General features: G+C 49.6%; 1 protein-coding gene across 1 annotated transcript in view; it reads left to right on the plus strand.

Annotated features, from left to right (window-relative positions):
* The window catches only part of LOC138567427 (transmembrane protein 180-like), a 384,600-nt gene that overhangs the window by 137,930 nt on the left and 224,022 nt on the right, over positions 1-22,648 (plus strand). The window contains exon 3 of the mRNA XM_069645615.1: positions 2,056-2,787. Within this exon, the coding sequence (XP_069501716.1) occupies positions 2,056-2,787 (732 nt within the window). The remainder of the gene's footprint in view (positions 1-2,055; positions 2,788-22,648) is intronic.

The following is a 22,648-nucleotide window of genomic DNA, read 5'->3' on the forward strand; positions in this document are numbered from 1 at the left end:
ATGTTCAGGCGGATCTGCTCAGCCGCCGGTTCCCCTCCTCTTCGGAACTGGTTCTGTCCGACAGGGTGTTTGCAGAGATCTGTGTCAGGTTCAAGCTCCCGGTTCTGCATCTCTTTGCCTCTCCGGCCTCTGCGAAGGTTCATCTCTTCTGCTCCCAGTTCCCGGCCAAGGGGAATTGGGGGGGTGGAGGCCCTCACTGTGGAGTGGCCTTGCGGTCTCCTTTATGCATTCCCTCCTCTCCCCCTGGTGGTTCAGTGCATCAAGGAGAGCGGTTCGACTGTGCTGTTGTTGGCTCCGTTCTGGCCCCGCCGGAGCTGGTTCCCCTCCCTGTTGGAGCTCCGGTCCCAGGAACCTTGGTTGAGTCCGAGGTGGCCTTGTCCCCTGCAGGCGGATCTGGGGTTTGTGGTCAGACAGATTCAATGGGCGGTTTGGCTATTGCAGGGTCTTGGTTGATCTCCCAGGGGTTTTCGGGTCCTGTGATCGAGTCGATCGTTGGTGCTTGTGGACCTTCTACTCTGAAGGCATATGACAGACACTGGGGGCACTTTCGGGATTGGTGTGGGCGGTCTGTGTCTCCCCCCCCCCCCTTTGAGTTCCGGTCTGCCTGTTATTCTTCAGTTCCTCCAGGAGGGTTTTGACAAGGGTCTAGCGATCTCCACGCTTCGCTACCAATGGGCCTCCATTAAATTCCGCTTGGGGGACTCTGATGGCCACCTGGATGGCGAGGTCTTGGTGGGGAAGTTGCTGAGGTGTCTCCCTTTTTCACTGTCCTTGTACTTATAAGGGCCTTCCCCCTTGGGATCTCCATCTTGTCTTTAGGTCCCTTCAGGGGCCTCCCTTTGAGCCCCTGTCAGAAATTGACATCAAGCACCCACACAGAGTGGACTGCTTTCCTGTCTGCCCGTAGGCTGGGAGAGATTGGGGCTCTGTTGTGTCACCCTCCTTTCTTGAGGATTCTACCGGACTCTGTGGTTTTGCGGTGTTATCCGAAGTTCCTACCTAAGGTGGTGTGTCGGTTTCTCAGGATCTGGTTCTCCCTGCATTTTTCCAGGATCCACAGATGCCGGACCAGGTGACTTGGCATGCCATTGATGTGCGGTGGCTGGTTCTGGAGTATTTGGCTCGTACTGCCCCTTTCCAGCAGTCTGATAGTCTCTTGGTTACTTTTGGCCCCGCTAGTGCAGGACAGAAAGCCTCTGTGGTTTCCATTAGTCGGTGGATCCGTGCTGTTGTCTCCATGGCTTATGTGGCTTCTGGCCTGCTGGTGCCTGCCCACGTTCAGGGGTGCTCTACCAGGCGTTTGGCTGCTTCCTGAGTGGATGCTAGGGGGTTTCTCTATAGGAGATTTGTAGGGCGGCCACCTGGGCTGATCAGAGCACCTTTGTCAACCACTATCGGTTGAAAGTCTCCCACTCTGGGGATGGTTCCTTCGAGGTTGGGGTTTTGTCTGTTGGGATGTGATGTTGGAGTGATTAAAGGTGTGAGTTTTTGTTCTGCACTTTTTTGTCTCATTGGGACCTCTCCCCGTTGCTGCTATGGTATGCCTCATGATGTAAATACTGGGACAAGGAAGAGTGGACGTGGAGGTAATGCTCTGATTACTTACTGGTAATCTTCATTACACCTAGTCCTACTCTTCCTCGTCACCGTACTGACGACTCTCCTCTCCCGCCCTGCGGGGTAGGTCCCATGCTCCGGCTTGGCTATGTTAAACTGGATGATGTGGGTCAAGGGGAGGAGTTATACAGAACTAAAGAACTAGGCGAAGGTCCTGTGTCAGAGGCAAGGACCGTGTGATGTAAGTACTGTGATGAGGAAGAGTAGGACTAGGAGTAATGAAGATTAACAGCAAGTAATCGTAGCATTTCCAGCCCGATGTGTATATTATGACGTTTCCCCTTTGTTGGAAGAATTTTGCATTGCACACTGAATCTATCTGTATGTATAATTTTGGCGGTCACTTAAAGCCTTACCTGTCCTTATTAAACATGCATGCCCCTGTGTTTTTTCCCTTTTTAAATCTGCCCTCCTAACCCAACATTGTGCTCTTTCTAGGTGATTTACATGATATGGAATGCCTTTAACGACCCGCTATTTGGCTACATTCAAGACAACTCCAAAGTGGCATGTTTCTCAAAACGGCGATATTCCATCTTGTACGGCGCTCCGTTTTATGCCTTGGCCTTTCTGCTTCCCTGGTTTCCATGGAAAACCTACGAGGAAGGCGAATGGCTCAGTGGGGTTCACCTTATAGTGGCCCTCTGCGCCTTTGATGGAATGTTGACGTTCGTCTTGTTAGCCCAGTGTGCATTATTCGCAGAAATTTCCACCAAACATGAAAACCGACTCCAGCTCATTACATATAACCAAGTGGCGTCCTTGGTGGGATCGACCAGTATCTTATTCTGTGGACTGATATCCGATAACATGGAAAACTTTTTGTACTTCCAGGCGTTCACCATTGGTCTCGCCATGCTATCCACGGCATGCATGTGCTACACTGGAGTGTATGGTTTCAGTCAGTACGAGCAGAGGGAAAAGCTAGTTGAGGTTACTGGCTCTGAGATGGAGTCTATGTCCTCCTGGTCCACTGTGTTGTCACTGACCAAACAAATCCTGACCCAAAAGAACTTTGTGCTGTTTGTCATTATGAACTTTTTCCAAGTCTTTCATCTGACCTTCTGCAGCAACTTCATGATCATCTTTGCAGATAATCTTATCCCCAAAGAAGCCCTGCCCTCCTTTGTGAGAAGCTTCATGTATGGCGCAGGGTTTATCTGCCCTCAGGTATGTGATAACATGTCTTTTTACCATGTCATTGTTATGTCCGGCAAGAGAAAGCTTTAGCCCTCTGCCAGAGCTCTTGTTATGTTAAGGGTATCCAGTTAATCTGTCGAAATTAAAAAGTCGAATGACAAAAATGTTGGAAAAAAATATTTTTTTAAATTACATTTTTTTGGGTTTTTTTTTTAATTTCGCGAGTATGCTATTTGTCTTCTGTGCCACGCACATCACCACTGTAGTGGTCTCAGTCCACAGAGCCTTGTCCATGTCGACATGAATGGTGACTCCCCCAAAGCTGGCTATCAGCCTGCGATCTTTGTGGTGAAAAGGAAACAGGGTTGAGGAGAGCCGAAGAGTTGGAAAAGTCACAGAAATAACATTTCCAGACTGCACTTGCAACAGGTAGGGAATTTGTAACATACGGTTGAGTGATGGTGATCGCCGAGATGAATGTACAGTTTGTAGTGTTTTAGGGGCATTGTGCCAATCATCTGCTCAGTGATGCAGAAAGAGTGCCTTATGGTGAAAGCTCAGTTATAGTGTTGGCCATTTTGTAATGGTTTTCGAATGTTTCTTTAAGGACCTTTTTTGTTTACATGCTGCTTGCTGCATTGCTGTTTTTTCACTTTTGTGGCGCACTAGAGTGTGGGCGAAGAATATAATGGCTAGGAACTCAATTCATAGAAATCAGTCACTCTGTGATGAGTGCCTTTCGTTGGTCCTTTGCATATTGACCGAAGCAGTATTTTCTAAGGTACCATCTTGGAATCGTAGAACATGCTTGCCAAGCTGTTTGGTAATCGCGTGGCCAGCTCTCTGATCACAGAAGCGTTTTATAATGGCAAAACCCCATTGGAAAACATTCTGTGAATTAGGCCCAATATGTCTATGCACTGTGCATTTTCGGTGTGTGCAAAGCTTCAGAATTGTAGAGTATAACAATAAAATATAATGAATAAGTCAATGCATTCAATTATAGGAAAACATTATCACTTTGTGTTTTAATTTCGAACTGTGAAGTGTTGTGTAGTCATACAGTTTTGTTAACATATTCACGTTTTCTGGAGGCTAGCGTCATTGAATGGTGACCAACATATATCCCACAAATAAGATGCAGCGCTACAGAATTTGATTATTTGGCCTCCTCGTGATTCTGGGCCTCATCACGAGTTGGGCGGTATCCCGAACGGGATACCGCCTAACTTTATTTGCGTTAGCGCACACCCGTCCGGCGATATTACCGCTGGATCACGGGTTGGGTGCCAAACATTACTCCCCATTTTTGCGCAATTACTGTGAGGTGATACCGCTGGCGGTAATTGCACCGTAAATGGGCATTTTCCCAGCGTGTTTACCCCCAGCTCTGAGCAGGGGATAAACATGCCGGATTCGAGATTGGGCGGAGCAGTATATGCAGCTTTAACCCCATTACCGCTGCATTTAACGGCTAAAGTCGGCAATAACCCGCTGGTACCACTGGTGGGTTCCCGCCAACCCCCAAACACCGACATTACAAGTCCAGGTGGCACAGGGAGTCAGGTGTGGGATTTGGTAAATCCCCATTCCTGTGGAGTGTCATAGGACTCCACGGGAATGGGGACACGGAAGCACCAGCACCTTTGCTAACATTGCTGGTGCTTCCGTGACAACTATACCTGCGGTGGCCATTGCGCCTGGCAGGGTCAGACCTGTCAGGCGCTATAGCCCCTGCAGGCAGACTTGGAGTGTGGCGGCCCGGAGACAAGGGTGCCGTAAGCCTACAGACACCATTGTTTCCATACTGCCACACTCGTAATGAGGCCCAGTGTCTACTTTTTAGTAGACCAGGTTAGCTGGCCTTGCAACACTACTCTGGGACCGTATCATAGTCCACAGAATTCACATTGCCAGCTTTAAGGTGTATCCTTGGGTGCCTCGTGGCTGACTCAGGAGGATGTATAATTGACTTAAAGGCTTTCTCTAATGTAAGTCTCAGGTAATTAGATAATCTTTAGGTTACACATGAGGAAGGATCCAGGAGCCACCCACCAGCCACCTCACCCATACAGAGCTCGGCCTCAACTGACACTCACATAGAATATTCTTTCAAAACACCCACACAGTATTCTCTGAGCTGCTCTGAGCTGCTCATATCAATCATCAACATTCTACCTTCATTGATCACACACGCACGCACACACGCACACACACATATCCCACAGTCCTGATTAACAGCAACTAGTAAGGAGACAGATGCAGCCATGCTTGCTTCACCAGTGCTTTTTCCCTGCCTCAACAAAACAAACTAGTGGACTGACCCTCAAACTCTAAACCTACCAAAACGACTTTTAGGGAAAAACTAAATAACTGGGCGGTCTCCTTTCAGCCTCTCTTCTTGCAATGTTATACTTAACAATCCTTGTGGGGTCTTCCCTATTCAGCATATGCCTGGGGAAAACGACTTGTCCCCGGTCTTGCTTGATGCCAGGGGATCAAGCCCTTCCCTGGTCTTCATTGATGCCAGGAGAACAAGCCCTTCCCTGGTCTTCATTGATGCCAGGAGCACAATCCCTTCCCTGGTTTTCATTGATGCCCGTGTCATGAACCGTCGCCTGCGTCCATTCTGCACTTCGTGGTCCCTGACCCATAGAGGACTGAATGCAGTAATCCTCCCAACATGACCGCCTGATACGGAACGCAGCCTGCCAGTCTTTGCGCTCCACGCTTTGCACACTACTAAAGAGAGACGCCCCTGCGGCGCTCCGCCTCTCAACGCTACCGCTCACTTTAGTTGGACGTGTGTTGCTGGAGTTCCCTCAGGGCTTTTTCCTCACTCCTGTTTTCCAGTTCCTTGAATCCCCCTCCTTCCTTCCTTCCCTCTAACTTACCTCCGAACTTCCTGGATTTTCGCCCGCGCTCGAGTCACAGCGTTCCTTGCCTTCGAGCCTGGATACTATTCCTTCGAGGGGATTGGGTCCTCCGACGTATTCCATATCTATGACATGTAATGTCCACAGCTGTGCTGCTTCGGAAAATTTTCTGCGTCCTGCGTCGATGACGTCGATGCGCCGTCCCCGAGGACCTCCTCCGACGGCCGATGTCACCCGATGTGATAAGTAGGACGCACGACGCCCGTAGCCTCAGTTCTGTTTTTTTTCCGCAAACGTGTTCGCTTCGTGAATCTCGGTACGCCTCGACTCTTTGGAGTTTGTTATATTCTTCTTGGTTCTTTGAACCTGTTTGGTTTTTGTGAAAAACTGTTCGTGAACGATGTCTACCTCGTCTTCAACCCCGTGTCCGGGCTTCAAGAAATGCGGGGACTGTGGGTCCAAGATGTCGGTAACGGACTCGCACGACACCTGCCTCTGGTGCCTCGCGGAGGCCCACGACACGGACGACTGTGTAAACTGCCAGTCGCTCACTGCCAAGGCCTTGCGGGAGCGCAAGAAGAAGTTGTCAGTAGGTAGGGTATCTAAGCCCAGGAAGTCGAGGTCTGCGGGGCTTTCGACGGATGATTCGAGAGGTGACTCTCCGCGTCATCATCTGAGGTCCAGTGGGTCTCCTTCCAGGAGTCGGTCTCGCCACTCCTCTGCCTCTTCGAGGCATTTCCGGAAGCGCCGGCATCGGTCGCCTTCCCTGTCCTCTTCCGAGGACTCCGCCCATCGGTGGGTCGCTTATCCCACCATGCAAGCGACACCAGAGGAATGGGCTTCCTTCGGGAAGAAGATGTTGGCGGTTCTTGAATCGCAGGGCACCGGTACATCCGCGCCTCCGAGAAGGGTCGGTTGTGATCGGTCGAGAGACACTGCTCGCACGCCTCCGGGCTCGGGTGGTCGGCACGGTTTGCGGGAGAGGTCCCGCTCGGACAAGGGTAACCGTTCTTGCCATGCCCGTTCCAGGTCCCGGTCCTCGACGCGCTCGAGACCGCGTGATCCTGTGCCGTCTTCGAGGAAGACATCGATGCCTGTGGTGCCGAGGTCGACGACCTCTCTCGAGGCTCCGCTTTCGAGGGGGTCGTCGTCGCTGTCGGCACCTAGGTCGTCAAAGGACACGCTCGGAGCCCTGGCTTCGAGGCCTGTGTCGACGCGTGCTGGCGGCGCTGCAGCTGACGTCGACGCCGATTCGCTCGACGCCGATTCTCCCGGCGCCGACTCGTTTGGCACCCTCAACGCCTTTCGAGGCGGTGGTGTCGGTGGGGCCCCGTGGCACGGGGGTAGCCCCTAGTAAGGCTATGGCTAAGGTCAGGCATAGCTTTGGTCCCCAGGTGTCTTCCTCTCACCGCCTGGAGTACATTTCAGAGGGTGATGAGGGCTCTGATGAGGGCTTTGTTCCGGTTATGGTGCCTGATGAGCTTCTCTCGGGCCATAGCCAATTTGATGACCTGAGGCAGTCACTGCATGATGCCAGTGGACTGGACACCTCTCCGGAGGTGGAGTTTTGTAGGCCGGAGCCTGGCACTCATGCCGATTCTTCATACCGGCGCCTTATGTCTCGGGTCACTGAGTACTTGGGATGGTCCGCTCCCCCAGGGGAGTTTGTTCAGGATGATCTCACGGACGTCCTTGATCTTGGTCCCCCCACTGACCCGGTACTGCCGTTTCATATTGCTCTGCAGAGAAGGGTGGCGGCGGCTTGGACTGCTCCGGAGAGTCTCCCGGCAGTGGGCAAGTCTTTGTTGCGAAAATACCGTCCAGCCAGTAGCGACCCCTGCTACTTGTCCAGGCACCCCACTCCGGAGAGTTTGGTGGTGCAGGCGGCTACGGCCCCGGCAAAGCAGGCATCGTATCCTACCATCCCTCCGGATAGGGACGACAAACGTTTTGATGGCTGGGCGAAGAAAGTGTTTTCTTCAGGGGGTATGGCGCTTCAGGCGGCCAACTCCATATGTGTCTTGTCTCGTTTCACACACACTCTGTGGAACTGTGTTGCATTAGCAGCTGAACATAATCCCAAAGGGGATGAACGGGATGGTTTCCTTGCTATTGTTCAGGATGGCAAGGATGCCATGTGTGAGGCCGTTCAGTCGGGTTTGGACATGGCAGATTGTGTCAGCTGGTCCATGGCGGCGAGCACCGTAATACGCAGGTTTGCGTGGTTGCGGAAGTCGGGGTTCGCTCCTGATGTGCAGTCCCGGCTCCTCAACATGCCCTTTGACGGTGAACATCTTTTTGGCAGCAAGGCTGACGCGAGCCTTGAGAGGTTGCAGACCTCCAAAGCTGCAGCGAAGTCGCTGGGCGCTGCAGTTCGACAACCTCCGCCTTTTCGTCCTATGGGACAACAATGGAGGGGTGGTTCCTTTCGCTATTACTCGTCCTTCAGTAAATCGAGAGGAGCTGTCAGTCAAAGAGGCCACCGTAAGAGTGCCAGAGGTGGAAAACAGGGTACTCGAGGTGCCAAGGCCACTCGGGCAGTTGCCTCTTTGCCCTCAGGCAACGCCGCAGCCGCTACCACTCAGTCATGAGGCCAGGTCCCATGGTTCGCCGGTTGGGGGAAGGCTGGTGCAGCATCTTGTAGAGTGGCGTGCCATTACTTCAGATGTGTGGGCTCTGGAGATCATAACCCACGGCTACTGTCTTCCCTTTCGGCAGAGGCCTCGCGACAATCCACCTGGGAACCTCTCTTTGAAGAGTCCGGATCCGCTCCTTGCGCAGGAAATTCAAGCCCTGATGGAGAAAGGCGCCATAGAACTGGCGCCTGTAGCGGAGAGGAACAAGGGATGGTATTCCCCTTATTTTTTGATTTCGAAGAAAGATGGGGGATTGAGACCCATCATGGACTTGCGCGGTTTGAACAAACTCCTCAGGAAGGACAAGTTCAAGATGGTTACTCTCTCTCAAGTCCTCCAGGCCCTTCAACTTCAGGACTGGTTGGTGTCTCTGGACCTCAAGGACGCTTACTTCCATGTGCCGATCCATCCCAAGCACAAGAAGTACCTGAGGTTCGCGGTTGGCGACTCGCACTTACAGTTTCGGGTCCTGCCGTTCGAATTGACCTCCGCCCCGAGGGTTTTCACCAAGCTCATGGTGGTGGTGGCAGCGCATCTCAGGAAAGGGGGGATTCACATCTACTCCTACCTGGACAATTGGTTGATCAGGGGGTGCTCTCCCGAGCAAGCCCTGGATCATCTGTCCGTCACCTGCCACTCCCTTCACAAGCTGGGCTTCTTCCTCAATTTAAAGAAGTCTCATTTGACGCCAACACAGCGGCTCCAGTACATCGGATCAGTTCTCGACACATCCCTGGGGCTGTGTTTTCCTCTCCAGGTGAGGGCTCTTCACATTCAGCAGATGGTGCACAAGTTTCAACTTGCCCAGACGCTCCCGGCGTTAAGAGTTCTTGAGGTTGCTCGGCCTCATGGCATCCTGCATTCTTCTGGTGCCAGAGGCTCGTCTGCGGATGAGATCTTTGCAGTGGGCACTCAAGTTGCAGTGGTCGCAATCTTCCGGCAGGATGTCGGACCCTGTTCAGGTGCCGCCCTTGGTCGCCCAGGACCTTCTGTGGTGGGTCGTCGAAGGCAATCTGATGAAGGGGGGCCCCGTTTTGGCTTCCGTGGCCGGAGGTGACGATCGTGACAGACGCATCCCTCACGGGATGGGGAGCTCATGCCAACGAGTTGACAGTCAGCGGTCGTTGGTCTCCGTCGGAGTCCAGACTCCATATCAGTCTGTTGGAGCTGAGGGCCGTCAGGCTAGCTCTGAAGGCTTTTCTGCCGACTTTGCGAGGAAAGAGTGTCCTGATCCTAACGGACAACACGGTGGCCATGCACTACCTCAACAAAAAGGGGGGGCAGGGTCACTTCCTCTGTGCAGGGAGGCGATGCAGCTCGAGTTCTGGGCCAACCAGCAGGAAGTTTCGATCTCGGCTGTTCATCTGGCCAGAGCCGACAACAAGACGGCGGACGCTGTGAGCAGGCAGAGCACGATCTCTCACGAGTGGGAGCTGGCTGAGGAGATTCTCCTGGAGATCTTCGCCCTTTGGGAGACCCCTCAAGTGCATCTCTTCGCCTCCAGTGTCAATGGGAAGTGCGAAAGGTTCTGCTCGCGGGAATTTCTTCCAAAAGGAGCCTTAGGAGACGCGTTCGTGGTGGAGTGGTCATTCCCACTGCTGTACGTGTTTCCTCCAGTCCCCGTCATCCCGCAAGTACTGTGGAGGTTACGGAGGTTCAGTTCCCAGATGATCCTCATTGCTCCGGCGTGGGCCCGGAGGACGTGGTACCCGGACCTTCTCGACTTGTCCATCTGCCCTCCGCGTCGTCTTCCCTACCGAGACGATATGCTCTCACGGGAGGGGGATCAGGTTCTCCATCCAGAGGTCAGATCCCTCAACCTTCACGCTTGGCTTCTGAAAGGTTGAGGTATAAGGATTGGGACCTCCCTGAAGACGTGTTGGAGGTGTTGCTCTCGGCCAGACGGCCGGCAACAAAGTCTCTGTACCGTTGCCGTTGGTGTAAATTCTGCGACTGGTGCAGAGTTAAGAATGTGGATCCTTTTGAGTGCGACATTCCCATGGTTCTGTCTTTTTTGCTTTCCTTGGCCCACAGGGGCTTGCAAGTGGGTACCATTAAAGGTTACCTGGCGGCACTGTCCATATTTAAGCGCTCGTCTGAAGAATGTTCCTATTTTAAGATTCCTTTAATTTCTCAGTTTTTGAAAGGGCTCACTAATGTGTTCCATCTGACACCTTTTCTGGTGCCCGGTTGGGATTTGAACCTTGTTCTTAAGTTTCTTATGGGTGCTTCGTTTGAGCCTTTGCATTCTTGCCCTTTGAGACTGTTAACTCTTAAAACTGTGTTTTTGGTTGCGGTTACTTCCGCTCGCAGAGTGAGTGTGGTTACAGACACTTTCAGTTAAGCCACCCTTCACTGTGTTTCATAAGGACAGGGTTGTCCTTCGAGTTCGTCCTTCCTTTCTTCCGAAGGTGGTTTCGGATTTTCATTTGAGCCAGCAGGTGGTTCGTCTGGCATTCTATCCTCCTCCACATCCTGGTAAGGAAGAGGAGAGGCTCCATAGGCTTGATCCTAGGAGAGCGTTGAGCTTTTATATTTTGCGCATGTCCCGGGTCAGAGTGGACGATCAACTGTTCAGGTTACGCTGGAAAGCGTTTGGGACAAGCTGTGACGAAACAGACTTTGTCTCGTTGGATTATTTTAGCTATCTCCGAATGTTACCGCTTGGCGGGTAAGGACCATCCGGCTGGGTTGCGGGCCCATTCTACCAGGGGTGTGGCTGCGTCTACTGCCTTGCAGAGGGGTGTTCCTATTCGTCACATCTGTGATGCAGCCACCTGGACTTCGGTACATACTTTTGTACGTCACTACTCCCTCGATTCCATCCAAGGGCAGGATCTGGCCTTTGGCAAGGCAGTCCTTTATTCCGCAATTTGATTGGGCATGCTAAATTTGTGTTCTAAATTCTTTTCCCACCTCCTTGCTTGGTACTGCTTTGGGAGTCTGTTATAGATATGGAATACATCGGAGGACCCAATCCCCTCGAAGAACAAGTTACTCTCTTACCTGGTAACGTTCTTTCGATGGGATGGTCCGACGACGTATTCCATATCGCTCCCTCCCTACCTTCCCCGCTGCAGAATTTCTTATGCGATTGCAGCTTGCGTTCCGCAAGGCCTTGTGTGTCTGACTGTCAGCAGACTGATGTCACACGTTCTGGGGGAAAAAACCAACTTAGGCTACGGGCGTCGTGCGTCATACTTATCACATCGGGTGACGGCGGCCGTCGGAGGAGGTCCTCGGGGACGGTGCATCGACGTCATCGACGCAGGACGCAGATGCCGAAAATGTTCCGAAGCAGCACAGACATTACCTCTCATAGATATGGAATACGTCGTCGGACCATCCCATCGAAAGAACGTTACCAGGTAAGAGAGTAACTTGTTCTTCCTGGTTCCGTCCTGGACTTCTGAAAGTATCCTGGAATTGAAACATCTTTCTCACGCTGGAATCCGAAGACCAGCACATGGGGTTATATAAATCCCGGACCGTGCAAAAGAAGTCACCAAAAAAGGTCACAAGCAAACAAGAAAAACAGGTGAGATGGGGAGAGACATGTGAAAGTTTAAGATGCCTAAAGAACCATACAGATACAGAGATGGAAGCCGCGGTCCAAGATCTCATGCGAGGCATGCAGGAACTCACCACAGAAGTTCAAAATCTTAAGGCAGAGAATGCTGCTTTAAAGCAGCTAGTCCTGTCTCATGATTCTGCTACTAAGGAAAGTGTCTTGTTGGGTGGAGTAGTGGACAAATATGATGGTTCTCCAAAGACCCTTCTTGCCTTCCTTGATTCATGTTTGGTACATTTCACCTTTAAGCCCTACTACTTTCCACTCCTAGAGCAAAAGTGGGTTTATGATATCACACCTCACTGATAACGCCTTGACCTGGGCAACCCCCCTAGTCAATTTGGGCGACGCCCTCCTGGATGATTACAATGGGTTCGTGGAAGCCCTAAAAGCCATGTTTGATCGCCCTGAACAGGTTTACAGTGCTCAAGAACGTCAACTTGATTTTCGACAAGAATCCCAGGATATGCTTACATATGTGACTCGTTTCAAACAACTTATGAAGGAAGCTGATTGTTCCCAAGAGGCCAGCTTCACCCTCTTTCGAAGAGGCCTGAATGAAGAAATAAAGGACGAGTTAGCCAGGGTAGCTTGCCCAAATTCCTTCCAGGCCCTTTTGGACCTTTCCTTGCAAATCGACTTTCGAATCCAGGAAAGAAGGGCGGAGAAAAAGAAGTCTAAATCTTCATTCCAAAAAACTGCCATAGACCATCATTCCAGTCCAGAGCCCGCAGTCTCTCCGACCTCGGATCCAGAGCCCATGCAACAGGGGGCCTTCCGTGGACCTATTGCCCCACAAGAACGGATCTGCCGTATTCACACTGCTCTCTGCATGTATTGCGCCTCCGATAAACATCTTGTGAGAGAGTGCCCTATCGCTCCCCCACGGCGTTCGGGAAAAACGCCAGCTCCCGATCGTAGGTGGGGCACAGTTTCGGGAGAGTGGTGTCTGCTCCACATCAATTCCTTCCTTGAACTCTCCTGGACAAAACAACCTTGTGATTCTATAGGCATTCCTATCGCCTTCCAAGAGAGAATCCTACCCCATCATGGAATTAGTGGATTGTCGAGCCATGTGCATATTCATAGATCATGATTGGGTCACTACTCATCACATTCCATACGAAACACAAGAGACTATGCAGCCTGTTGAAGAAGCTATCGATGGAAGACCCCTGTCTTCAGGACTCATAACCCTTCAAACCAAGGAGCTTCTTCTTTCCATTAACCACCACCAAGAGAGGATTAAATTTGATATTATAAGATCTGCCCAATATCCTATGGTTCTAGGCATGCCCTGGTTACAGAGGCACAACCCCTACAATAATTGGACAGAAGGCTCTTTGTTTTTTGGTTCGGAACATTGCATGTCCCACTGTTTGTCCCTAAACACCTTACCAAAGCCCCCTGATGACTTCCAAGAAACTCAGCAAGCACCAGTCACCGTCTCTAGTGTCATCCAAAGTCCCAGGGCCTACCAGGCTTATGCAGGTGTGTTCTCCACAGCCATGTTTCAAGCCATACCACCCCACAGACCTGAGGATTGTGACCTCGATACTGAACCAGTTATTCCTTTTGGAAGAATGTCTATTTTGTCAGAACCTGAAAAAAGGGCCCTCCGGGAATACCTGGATACCAATTTGGAAAATTGAACTATTCGCACGTCCAAATCCCCGGCAGGCACTTCTCTGTTTTTTGTTCCCAAGAAGGATTCCAAGGAGCTTAGGCCATGCCTGGATTACCGCGGCCTTAACCAATGCACTCTCAAGGATGGTTATCCATTGCCTCTTATCTCGGACATCCTGGAAGCGGTCAGAGGTGCAGTCATCTTCACAAAATTAGATCTCTGGGGCGCCTACCATCTTATTCGTATAAAGGAGGGTGACGAATGGAAGACAGCCTTTAGAACACCCTTCGGCCATTTTGAATACCTGGCTATGCCCTTTGTACATGCTAATGCCCCAGCAGTCTTCCACCGTTTTATGGATCGGGTATTTTCTGACATGCTGTTTCTCTTTGTCATTGTATATCTAGACAACATACTAATCTACTCCAAGGACCATACAAAACATGAAAAGCACGTAAGGGCAGTCTTTCTTACAACGTCTACGTGAACACAAACTCATGGCCAAACGCAAGAAGTGTCTTTTACATGTATCTACTGTTCACTACCTCAGATTCGGTCTTAGCCAAAAGGGGATTGGAATGGACTCTTCGAAGGTTGATTCCATTCTTTCTTGGCCTGTTCCCACTACTCTAAAGCAAATTCAATCCTTCCTGGGGCTTGCTAACTTCTACAGAAAATTAATTTCAACTTTTTCTGGGATTGTGCATCCTATAGTTACATTACTAAAGAAAGACACTCCTTTTCAGTGGACCTCAGCCCAAGATTCGGCGTTTCAACGGTTGAAGTCGGAGTTCACACAACCTCCCATCCTTGCTCAACCCTACACTGACCAACCCTTCATTGTTGAAACTGATGCCTCCAACTACGCCATTGGGGCAGTCCTGAAACAGGAACTTGCTGACAAGTTAGAACACCCCATTGCCTATCTTTCCCACATCTTGACTCCCAGTGAAACTCATTATTTCGTCCTGGAGAAGGAATTGTTAGCCATCCGTCAGGCCTTCAACGATTGGCGTCCTCTCCTTCTAGGAGCCAAACATCCAGTACAAGTCCGCACGGACCATCGGAACCTTCAAGTCCTACAATCCCTAGAATGCAGAAACAGTCGTCAAGCCTGTTGGGCTTTCTTTTTTTGCCCAATACCAATTTCAAATACACCATTTCCCTGGAACACATAACATTATAGCCGATGCCTTGTCCAGACGTCCTGATCATGAAACCCTTGAAGACCGGACCTTTCCTAAAATGTTTCCCAACACTATATTTGTTGCTCAAGCAATTACTCTCCTGGAGGATATCCGAATCCAAACTCAGTCCTCGGAACCTTGGAAGGAGTTTAGGAGAAACAACTGATGGAAACTCAAAACAAAAGACGGATATCTATGCAAGGATAATCGATTGGTTATCCCCACTCCTGGATTGAGACAAAAGATCACAAGCTTATGTCATGATACCTTCCATCAGGACATCATGGCATCACAAACACATTCTCCAACTAATACAAAGACAGTTTTGGTGGCCAAGGATGATGGACGATATCAAGATCCACGTTCAGACATGTGCAGTCTGTAACCAGAACAAACACGAAAATAAAAGACCAGCATGTCTCCTGCTCCAACCGGCAATACCAACAAGATCCTGGGAAATCATCGCCACGGATTTTATTGTGGAACTACCGTCTTCCAGAGGCTACACAACCATAATGGTTACCATAGATCTGTTCACACATATGGCTCATTTTGGGCCTTTAAACAAGCTAACATCCTCATCTGAACTTGCTGGAATTTTCCTAGAACACATATTCCGGCTTCATGGACTACCTTCCAAGATCATTTCTGACCGAGGACCCCAGTACATATCCCTGTTCTGGAAACAGTTATGTCGTATACTGGGAATCCAACGTGCCTTGTCTTCGGTTTAACACACACAGACCAATGGAGTTACTGGACAATTAAACCAAACCCTGGAGCAATATCTTTGTTGCTTTGCCACCAAGGTCCAGGATGATTGGTCACTCCTAATACCTGTGGCCGAGTTTGCATACAACAATTCGGATCATTCAGGTATCAAGACTAGTCCTTTCTTCTGTAGTCAAGGATTTCATCCTTCAGTACTGCTGTCCATTCTTCCTCACCCTACCCCAGTTCCCGCAGTTGATTCCTGGATTGAGACATTAATCAATGTGCACAAGGAAGTTAAATAACACCTAGAAAAAGGCCCGAAGAGACGTTAAACATTAGGCCGACTCCAAAAGAAGATCAGGACCTTCCTATTCAATAGGCGATAAGGTCTGGTTACCTCAAAACTCCTACCACGTCACCTAAGGCCAAATAAATTGGCTCCCAGGTTTTACGGACCCTTTTCTATAAAAGGAATCGTCAATCCAGTGGCCTTTCGACTCCGTCTACCAGAATCTTGGAAGAGGATCCATCCAGTCTTCCACACTTCTCTGTTGAAACCATATGTTCAGCCCTCTCGAACTGCTCCAAGATCTACCCCAGTGATTGTCAATGACCAACTCGAATACGAGGTCTCCAGAATTTGTGACTCTAGGTACCGACGTGGTCAACTACAATATTTGGTCGAATGGAAAGGGTATCCTCCTAGTGAACGCACCTGGGAACCCATGTCAAACATGAATGCCCCCAGGCTGATTCGAAGATACCATCTTATCCATCCAGGCATACCCGGCGGAGCTGGGCTTCAGAGGAGGCATACTGTCATGAACCGTCGACTGCGTCCATTCTGGACTTCGTGGTCCCTGACCCATAGAGGACTGAATGCAGTAATCCTCCCAACATGGCCGCCTGGTACGGAATGCAGACTGCCAGTCTTTGTGCTCCACGCTTTGCACACTACTAGACAGACACGCCCACGCGGCGCTCCGCGTCTCAACGCTACCGCTCGCTGTAGTTGGTCGTGTGTTGCCGGTGTTCGCTCGGGGTTTTTTCCTCACTCCTGTTTTCCAGTTCCTTGAATCCCCCTCCTTCCTTCCTTCCCTCTAACTTACCTCCGAACTTCCTGGATTTTCGCCCCCGCGCTCGAGTCACGGCGTTCCGTGCCTCCGAGCCCGGACACTATTCCTTCCTGGACTTCTGAACGTATCCTAGAATTGAAACATCTTTCTCACGCTGGAATCCGAAGACCAGCACACGGGCTTATATAAATCCCAGACCGTGCGTAAGAAGTCACCAAAGAAGGTCACAAGCAAACAAGAAAAACAGGTGAGAAGGGGAGATACTTGTGACAGCCAGGAGCACAAGCCCTTCCCTGGTCTTGATTGATATCAGGGGAACAAAACCTTTCCTGGTCTTGATTATTATATTCTCGGATAATTTACAGATACTTAAGTAATGGGTTCCAGTGCCAAGAGGGAAATTCCACGTCTGGTCTTTCCTATTACCTCTTGGTAGGCGGACACTACTGGTGTATTTGTTAGTTTTCCTTCGAAGCTCTTCCTTTTTGGTTTGGGCTGATTGGATTGGTTTTGCTTTATTCTTTAGTCCTGCCAAATAGATCCTTTTCTGGGCCATTGTTGTGAGGAAGAGTGGCGTTTGATATTTATTAGTCTGTTCTGCACTCTGAGTTTGGGATGTCCAATAATCCATCTGGTTAGGTGGGAGATCAGGGGCTGACCGTAGGCTTGCGAAGATCAATTTCTGCGCAAACTCAGTGCACTGTTACCCCCCCCTTTCACATACCTATCCTGTGTTGCCAGACGTTTCACTTATCCACTCTCCTTTTTGTCTCCTGCTCCCTGGCCTGCTGGAATCACTTAATGAAATACCAGTTGTCCGGATCTACCTGGTGGTGGTCCTCCTCTTGAGTGTTTTGCCCCTTTGCTTCCCCGCTGCCTCCGTCTATCTTCCAGCCGGAGGGGCTTGTCGTGTGGAAAGTTACCACCTTATCCGGCTTCCGTTTGGCTTTTGCTGCTCTGTTTCCTTGCGACACGCATTCCCCGGAGTCTGCCTTCGTTTTGCGTGAAGTGCCCCTTTTGTGCGTGCCATACCGACCAAGGGTATATCGTTTGGGATAGTTCTCCCGGCCGTCTCCTTTCAGGGAGTCACTTACCTTTACTGAGTTAGCTGACCCTGTCTTAGTCCACCGGCGCCCCAGTACTTGAGATGCCAGCAATTCCTTTGGAAGATCAGCAACTCCCTCCGCCTTACCCGTCCAAGTCGGGTTGTTCTTATACCGAGTCCTCTGCTCAGTCTGATTTCCGCCTCTCCATGCCGCTCGTAACCTCTAACTTTGATTGCCATTCTTCTCGCCTCCACTTCCATGACTACTTCCATCAATCTCACAAACCCCAGGAATTAGTCCCTCTTTTATGTTCTGTGTTGGTTGTTTACTGAGCACAAAAAGAGGACTACGACACCGGATTAGATTTCCTAGTCTCTTCTCCCCACGGTGGAGTTTCCTTGTCCCAGTGTTAGTGCTGATATTCCTTATAGGGGAGGAATTACACACATGCATATATCCATAAAGAATATTGGTAAAATATCCATATGGAGATTGGGAGCTTTCCAATAGTTTCCTGAGTTTGGGAAGAGGGATGTAGTTATGTCCTCTCATTACCGGGACGATATCGCCTGATTCTTCACATACCTTTCCCCCAAAGACTGAAGCCCCCCCTCAAGATCAACTTGGTTTTCCCTGGGTGTACTTGTTGGAGTTTCCCCCCATGACCATATAGGTGTATCGTTTTCTAGTTCTCCATCTTGGTGAACAGGAAATGGGTGATGGGTTGAGGTCATGGAAAATCTTATTGAAGTTCGGGGAGTCAGTTCCCATAATGGTTTCTTTGGGAAGTCCGGGCATGACTGCTGTGTTGATTCTTTCCTCATGATCGCAGATCTTAATTATAACCGGGGTACAGTGATATACTTCCTGGTTTCCATGGATGCAGGTTATTTGAACAGGGTCAATTCTTAATAGGTCTCAAGGTATATGAAGTCAGGCCGTACTGCTGTTTGTCATCTACCTGAGTCCACCATAGCGATTACTGATATGCCATTCACTTTGGCTTTGTCATGGGTCTTCACTACCACAGGTAAAGAAAAACAACTGGTGATATTACCTTCTTCATCTTCATCCCGATTTGTAGCTCTTCCAAGGGACTTCCCGACATCCACAAAACTTGCATAGGTTCTCCCTTCGTATTCTTTGGACAATGTCTGGCCAGGTGTCCCTTTTCGCCGCAGGCAAAGCAAAGCACCATCGGAGGTCGTTGATCTTCCGGTTTCATCATACCTATGTCTTTCAAAGGAAAAGTTATCTTTTCTTCTGTTTCCTCTGTCCTTAACTTAAAGGTTCGGGGAGTTATTTCCAGTGGGTTTGTCTCATCCCTGATTTCCCATCAGTGGGAGAGGGTACGTCAAGAACCTGTTTTTACTTCTTTCCTAAGCTCTTCTGGTTTATTTAAGGCTCTCAGCTTCCTTGAAGCTTTGGGCTGTTTCTATTGCGATAGTCAGGTTTGGCTTGATCAGCTGAAGGACTGCCTTTTGCAGGAAAGGTTGTAGACTATCCACAAATTGGTCTAGAGCTAAGGCTTTGAGAATTTCATCACATGTTTTCTTACCCAACCACAGGGACATTGTGTTCTGTACCTGGGCCCCTAGCTCTACCAGGGTCTCTCCTGGGGTGAGTTTTAAGTCTTTAAATGTATTTTGATAAAAATGTCCATCTGCCCAACCCTCTGAAGTAAACCTTCCTTAATGTCTGCAAAGGTTGTGGTCCGTAGGGGGTTTAGGCTTTGGTAGGCTGTTTGCAACTCGCCCCTCCATAATGGTGCCATGTAGCAGGCTTTTACCTCCTCACTCCAACAAAACATTTGGGCTAAACCTTCGAAGTTCAGAAAAAAATATCACAAGTCTTCCCCTTCCTGATAGGCTTGTAACATCCTGTGGGGTAGTACTGGTCGTTGGTGCAGGGCCTCCATTCTCTCCAGACCTTCTTGGAACCAGTGGTCTGCTTGAATTTGGTGTTCTACCAGACGTTAGATCAGAGCCTCCGGAGTAGCCATATCTCCTGATGTGCTGTCTACTGTTGTCGGACTGGATGTTGGGGTGAATGAGAAGATCTCGGCCTCAAACTGCCTTACTAGTTCGAGGGGTCCCTCCAACAGGCTTTTCGTACTATCCCCTTTTACTGCAGGCAACCCTGAGCTGAATACCTCATTTCTCTTGGATGGTCTTAATAAACTTGGTTTTATTCCATACAGCCCAAATTGGAGGTTGATGGTTTCTTGGCCAAACCACCAAGTCAATGTTATTATTGGGGCCTAAAGTGTAGGCAAGTTTGGTATTCTCTATTAGTGTTCTTCCTTTAAAGAGGAGCCTCTGTTGGGACATAGGAATTTGGGTTTTTAATAGTACCAGGCATTTAAGATTAAAAACTGAATCTCCGGGAGAGCTTTTGAGTTGAAATTCCGGCCCCTGCGATTGCTTAATGGTTATAAGCAAAGATGGCGTATTGTGGAAAGTATCTGTCGAACATTAAGGGATCCCTGGTTTGTGTCAGCCAGGCAGCATCCCACCTCTGACACCAATGGTGGTGAGGAATAGCGGCGTTTCATATTTATTAACCTATTCTGCACTTGCATGGTTCGGGGTGTCTAATGACCCATCTGGTTAGGTGGGAGATCTGGGGTTGACCGCAAGTTGCGAAGATCTATTTCTGCGCAAACTCAGTGCACTGTTATCTTCCCCTCCCCCTTTTTCCACATACCTTTCCTGTGTTGCCAGACGTTTGGAAGATCAGTGGCTACCTCCGCCTTCCTCGTCCAATGCCGAGTCCTCTGCTCGGTCTGATTTCCACCTCTCCACGCCACTAGTAACCTGCAACTTTGATGGCCATTCTTCTTTCCGGCACTTCCACTACTTCTATCAATCTCATAAACACCAGGAATTAGTCCCTCTTTTATGTTCTGTGCTAGTAGTTTACTGAGCATCGAAAGAGGACTACAACACCGGATTAGATTTCCTTGTTTCTTCTCCTCACGGTGGTGTTTCCTCAGCACAGTGTTAGCGCTGTTATTCCTTATAATGGAGGAATTACACACATACATATATCCACAGGGAAAATGGGTACAATCTGGAGATTGGGAGTTAGTTTCCTGGGTTTGGGAACGGGGACATAGTTATGTCCTCTAATTACCGGGACAATATCGCCTATTTCATCACAGAAGGTAGAAATTAGTTCAGCTGCCCAGTCACTTTCACACCACCTGTAGAACTGGAGAATAGCAGCCGCATTGATCGACATCTCAACTGGGCAAAGACCTACATCCAGCTCACTATTCCCACACATGAGGAAGAGAGAATATTCAATTACACTCTGTGAGAAACCAGAATGTGTCTCCCTAGCTAGTCCCCGGGGATCTGTCATCCAGGTGGCCAGGACACAGCCATCGCTATTGGATCCAGTTCCTGGGGGTGGACCAGTGAGGGAGGATCACCTGTATGGGGGGGGGGGTCCTCAGGGAGTGGAACCCAGCCGGTTGAGATGCGGTATCCCCTTTCCTTTAACACATTTTCCCCATCCTCTCACGTAGGACATTCCAAACCTCTGCCCCGCCCCCTTTCCACTGCGAACACTTTCGCACAACACAATGGACAACTGATTAACACCAGAGCCGTTTACCTGACAAGTACCAGTACCAGGGTCAGGCAAAGTCAGGCAATTGATCAGAATCACACACACCTGATGACCCTTCCCCTTCCCCTTCCCCACAGGGATAAAAGGTGGAGCCAGAGAGCACAGTATGAGAAAGGCGAACACGGCAGACAGTACGTTGAGGCGGCTACCACGTGGCAGTTCAAGAGAAGGAAAAAGACAGCGGGAAGCGAGAGGGTGGCGAAGAGAGAAGTGACCTTGCCCTTTTCGTCCGAGGCCCGCAGAACCTTCGTGGAGGAGAATCTAAGATTGCGAACAATAGCACAAGTGTCCTGCAGCAGATGTCAACGGTACACAGGGCAAGCCTATGCTGATAGGGCGGAGCGAGGGGAAACTCCTGCGCCCATGTTACAGGTTTTGATGTCAAAGAAACCAACAGCCAAGCAGTTCATCACACCCAGTGAGTCGAGGGTAGGACCGATAAGAACCAAGCTGTGATGAATGAGAATCGCAAAGTGACAAGTTTAGAACCAAAGCTATTGAACTTTGAATGAACTGTTAAAAGTGTGATGGGGAACTAGCTGCAGAGGGAAAGCAGCACCACGTGGGTGCTAATTCAAGAGATTCTGGTCGAGCCCCATATGAGAGAAACTGCAAGTACCAGAAGGTCTGGCGATATAGGTCAAAGTGGTCATATATAGGGTCAAGCAAAATCCTTGTACAATCCAAAGTCTTTGATCTACAAGCAGTGTGAGGGAAGTGAATCCCACAGTGAAAGTGAACATTGAGAAACCAAGCGATAAGAAATCCTGGAAAAGGCAAGAGGGGTCTGAGCCCGACAGAGGGAGATCCAAGAGTGAAACCAGCACCCTATCTGAATTGTGGATTACATACAGAAAGGGTCAGCCCAAAAGAGGGAGTTCCAGGGTTAAACCAGCACCCTAGCTAAATGTTGGATTACATTAAAAAGGGGTCAGCGCAGAAGAGGGGGATCCAGGGGTGAAGTCATTATCCCTTTTTGAACTTTGGAATACAATTGAGAAGGGTCAGCCCGGGAGAGGGGGACCCATGGGTAAACCGTTATTACCCTAGCGAACTTTCATTTGTTAAAGGAACTTTTGTTTTATTGTTTAAACACATCATGCCCCGAAGGCAAGGGACTTTCAGAGGAAACAAAACTTGCCCATCGATCGTCCTGAGAACTGCCATTGGAACTGTTGTCTCGTGCTGATGAAGCCAGAGACCGCGCTGTGCTACAAGCTCCAACCTTACCCTGTGCTGAAAACGTGGGTAAGGGAGACCCAGGCTACCGCCGCCTGACTTATCATTTCAGAACACTACTTTCTTTTTCTTGAAACCTAACCCCACACCCTTTTGTATTGAGCGTAAGGAATTGGCCATAGGTTTCTTAGTATAGGCCCTTTTATTTGACATTACACAACTAGGACTGCCTTATTTTCATTTGATGGTCGACACTTGTCCCCATCTTAGATTTAGGTTTAGATTAGGCATTTTCCCAACTTGCATACCACTTTCATTGCTCAAACACCCATGAACTGTGATC

The sequence above is a fragment of the Ambystoma mexicanum genome, chromosome 2p (assembly GCF_040938575.1).
Source record: "Ambystoma mexicanum isolate Mex_15411 chromosome 2p, UKY_AmexF1_1, whole genome shotgun sequence".
NCBI lineage: Eukaryota > Metazoa > Chordata > Amphibia > Caudata > Ambystomatidae > Ambystoma > Ambystoma mexicanum.